Source organism: Apium graveolens, chromosome 3, assembly GCF_009905375.1.
Source record: "Apium graveolens cultivar Ventura chromosome 3, ASM990537v1, whole genome shotgun sequence".
Taxonomy (NCBI): domain Eukaryota; kingdom Viridiplantae; phylum Streptophyta; class Magnoliopsida; order Apiales; family Apiaceae; genus Apium; species Apium graveolens.
In genome coordinates this window covers 294,427,800-294,432,339 of record NC_133649.1, presented here as the reverse complement: position 1 = coordinate 294,432,339, position 4,540 = coordinate 294,427,800, and the positions used below count along the sequence as shown (strand labels likewise).

The 4,540-nt window shown below is 32.6% G+C and overlaps 1 protein-coding gene across 1 annotated transcript; it reads left to right on the top strand.

Annotated features, from left to right (window-relative positions):
• Positions 1-2,770: 2,770 nt before the first annotated feature.
• On the top strand, positions 2,771-4,245 carry LOC141711151 (U4/U6 small nuclear ribonucleoprotein Prp31 homolog). Its single transcript, XM_074513580.1, has one exon. The coding sequence runs from the start codon at positions 2,883-2,885 to the stop codon at positions 4,197-4,199; it is 1,317 nt and encodes a 438-aa protein (XP_074369681.1). The 5' UTR covers positions 2,771-2,882; the 3' UTR covers positions 4,200-4,245.
• The last annotated feature ends 295 nt before the right edge of the window (positions 4,246-4,540 follow it).

Sequence of the window (4,540 nt, the reverse complement as noted above, 5' to 3'; positions counted from 1 at the left end):
GTTATAGTTGGTTATTAAATATTCTTTTATTTTTGATCCAACGGCTATGATTAATTTCTTTAAAGTTCTAAGGGTCCATATTAAATTGGTAGTACATGGACTATAACTACCAAAAATTTGGATAAGATCCCCTTTATGCATATTATTTAGTACTAGCTTATAGTCCGTGCGATGCACGGTTTTTTAAAATTTATCTTTTATATTTTTTTTAACTTTTTTCTAAAAAAAATTAAAATTTGTGAATATACATATTTATATCGTTAATTTTGACGTTGTTGCAATATTATTTTTATTAATTTGTTGTAATATTGTTGCAACAAATATGAGAAAAATACAGATGATGAATTGAATTAGAGCTATATAGTATAAAATCTAATCATTTTATATTTATTGTTGTACAATTGTATCATAATTTGGTATTTAAATAGCAGTAGAACAACATAATCTTTTTATATTTATAATTGGTTAAATCTCTAATCATATTCTATTTTGAAATTTTAGTACGTATTTGAATAGTCATAGAACAATATAATTATTCTTTATTTATGATTGTATTAAAAAGATTTTTATTTTAATAAGATATAAATTTAAACGTATATTATTAATTATATCAGATCAACGGTTGAGATTATTTTGACGGTACCAAAATTTTGGATAAGAAATTCCTTACCCAAATCTATACTATCTATACTATACTATAATAACTGGAATGTAGTATAATTTGGTTCAACGGTTATCCCCTAATTTTAGTTATTAAAAAAATAAAAAAATTTAAAAAATAGTGTTATATAACCGCTAAACTACTAAATTATTAAAATACTATACATGTAGTCTACTTATCCTACTAAACTACAACCACAACTTATTCTATTATTAAAAAAATAGGATTATATATCCGTTAAACTGCTAAATTGTTAAGTTATTAGATATAGTATATTTATCTTACTAAACTACGACCACACATTATCAGGTTAATTTTTTTTTAAAATTTATTATTATTTACATAAATAATTTTAAAATTATAATATGATGAAATAAATAAAAAATTAAAATATTTACGGAAACCCGTGTATCGCACGGGATTTAAATTAATTATATATAAAAGATATACTCTCTCCATCCCAATTTATCTGTCTTGTTTGATTTTTATGCTCAAATTGACTCAACTTTGACCATAAATAAAAATTCATTCTTTCATTATTTTGAGAAACTAAAAAATACATATTAAACTAGATTAAACATACATTTTAGTGATATAATTTTTATAAATATTTTCGATTTAAATTAATTATATATAAAGGATATAATAAGGATATAGTGGTGATAAAAATATTGCTGTTACCTTGAAATTCAGAGTTTTACCTTAACTAGAAGGAGGTTCAAGTTTCTTACTATTTAATTACAAAATTGATAAAATAAACGAGGCCTAAATGGTTGCAACTTGATTTAAATAAATGATTGTAAAATTATAGTTTTATTTATTACTCCCAGATAGAGATGTTCAAAAAATCCGAAGCCCGAAATTCGATCCGATCTGATCCGGAAAAAAGCCCTAAAAGCCCGATCCGGAAAAAAGCACGGCCCGGTTCGGCCCGGCCCGCGGGCCTTAAATGGGCCTCCTTTTTTTTCGAAAATCCGGCCCGGCCCGAAGCCCGAAAAACCCGGATAAAATCCCAGATTTAAAAAAGCCCGGATCGAAAAAAGCCCGGATAAAAGCCCGGTTCGGCCCCGATAAAAGCCCGGGCTTTTTGAAAAGCCCGATTAAAAAACCGATTTTTTATATAGAATTTGAAAATATACGATACTTTTTATGATTTTTAAAATAATATATCATAATATTAGAAACAATTAAAGTATATGTGATTATTTATATATTATATTAAAAATAATTATTTATTTCGGTATCTAAACTACTCTATCTAATATATCAAGATATTATTTTCTCTGGTATTTAAACTACTCATAATTCGAGTTATAAAATATTAAAATATTTTTTTAATATATGAATAAAAAGCCCGGATAAAACCCGGTTCGGCCCGATCCGGCCCGGCCTGCGGGCCTAAAACGGGCCTTATATTTTTTAGGAAGCCCGGCCCGGCCCGGCCTGACCCGATTTTTAAAAAAGCCCGGCCCGATCCGTTTTAAAAAAACCGGGCTTTTTAAAGCCCGGATAAAGCCCGGTCCGGTGGGCTTTTTGTGCATCTCTACTCCCAGATGTCAAAATTTTAAAAAGGACAACCATATAATATTAATGTAAAAATATGATATAATTTATTTTGAAATTCATTAAATTCATTACTGCCTCTGTTTCATTTTATCTGTCGTTTGACTTTTCTGCACAAATTTCAATATGCATTGACCACATAATAAAAATTATTATTTTTAATTTTTTTTTGTAAATAAAAATTTAAGTTATATATTTCTATTCAGAATTTTTTTTTTTAAAAAATTGTTACTTTAACTATTCAGTCAAAATACTTAGAAATGAGTTTAAAAAAGTCAAAAGACTATTAAAAAGAAACCGAGGGAGTATTTAATTGTCTAGAATTCTAGCGTCGTTAGTATCAAGGAAAGAGGGTGGGCTTCTATTTCTAAGTTTGACCTGGTTTTGAACGGTTTCCTAGTTGGATTCAAATATTTATTAAATAACTTTTTGTTTCAGATTCCATTTAGGTTTAGGTCACATGCCAAGTCTATTTATACGCACATATATTGTCATCGGTAGATAATTTTGATAAGAAACTTAATATTTTGGCTATAATTCTGCCATAGCTTTGAGGAATTTAATTTAGCAGGGTTTTGTGTGTTTGGGCTTCTGGGAATTCAACGGGTTACGAATTATTTGTTTTAACAAACATCTGGTTCTGTTCAGTATCAATATCATGAACATGAAAGAAGATTTAGATAATGTATCCAAGCTGCAAAAAACCCAGCTTTATATTGATATGATGCAGAAAGTTAAAAGTGCACTTGAGAAGGGATCCGTCTCCATGCAGTGTGATCTCTTAGAAGACGATCCAGATTACCGACTGATTGTAGACTGCAATGCTTTGTTAGTTGATATCGAGAATGAAATTATTATCCTTAATAATTATATCCGTGATAAGTATCGACTAAAATTTCCTGAGCTTGAATCCCTGGTTCATCATCCGATTGATTATGCTCGTGTGGTGAAGAAAATTGGGAATGAAGTTGATCTAACACTTGTTGATTTACAAGGAGTACTGCCATCGGCTATTATTATGGTGGTTTCAGTTACGGCGTCGACAACAAGTGGCAAGCCACTTCTAGATGAAGATCTCATCAAGACTATTGAGGCATGTGACAGGGCACTTACATTAGATTCTGACAAGACAAAGGTTCTTGATTTTGTACAGAGTAGGATGTCATATATTGCTCCAAACCTTTCTGCTATACTTGGAAGTGCTGTCGCTGCAAAATTGATTGGAACTGCCGGTGGTTTGTCAGCACTGATTGAGATGCCAGCATGCAATGTTCAGCGTCTAGGTGCCAAGAGAAAGAATTTAGCAGGATTTTCAACCATGACTTGTCAGTTTCCTGTAGGTTACATGGAGCAAACAGAAATTTTCCAGAGCACTCCCCCTGCTTTAAGAATGCGTGCTTGTCGTCTGTTGGCTTCAAAATCCATTCTTGCAGCACGTGTGGACTCTACTGGAGGAGATGCAACTGGGGGAGTGGGAAGTGCTTTTCGCGAGGAGATATGTAAGAAGATTGATAAGTGGCAACAACCATATCCTGCAAAGCAAGCAAGACCTCTCCATGTTCCTGATTCTGAGACGAAAAAGAAAAGAGGTGGTCGTAGATTAAGGAAGATGAAAGAAAGATATGCTATAAGCGACATGCGTAAGCTAGCCAACAGGATGCAGTTTGGAGTTCCAGAAGAGAGCTCTCTGGGGGATGGTCTTGGGGAAGGATATGGAATGCTTGGCCAGGCTGGAAGTGGAAAGTTGCGGGTGTCAGTTGGTCCAAACAAGCTTGCTGCTAAATGTGCCAAAAAATTTAAGGAGAGGAGCTTTGTTAGTGGTGCTACCTCCGGACTGACTTCAAGTCTGGCCTTCACTGCTGTTCAGGGGATTGAGCTCTCCAATCCACAGGCACCAGCTAATCAGCTGGGTAGTGGAACACAAAGCACCTACTTCTGTAAAACAGGAACTTTTTCGAAGATAAAGATACCTTGAAACCCCATGTAATGTTGAAAGAAGGTACTATGAGTAATGTGCAGGACAGCTGAAGCAAAGTTTTTTTTTATAAATAATATATTTTTGCAATTTTTCAGGAAAAAAATATAAATAGTAAATAATGGATAACGGTAACGACGAAAATGGCTAGCAACTATGGACCATGAGGATGACATTGGTGGTTTTGGAAGCAATGATGAAGATTATAACAAGTGTTAAAGCTTGGTAATTCACAATGCTTCCCTGATATTAACCATAACCTGGTAGTATAGACTATAGATGATGCATTTCACTTTCTCTTCTTAAACTCTGCATTCTGAGATATGGCAAGACTCTCTTAT

Coding starts and splice junctions, on each gene's coding strand:
- LOC141711151 (XM_074513580.1), top strand. CDS start 2,883: ATGAACATGAAAGAAGATTTAGATAATGTATCCAAGCTGCAAAAAACC.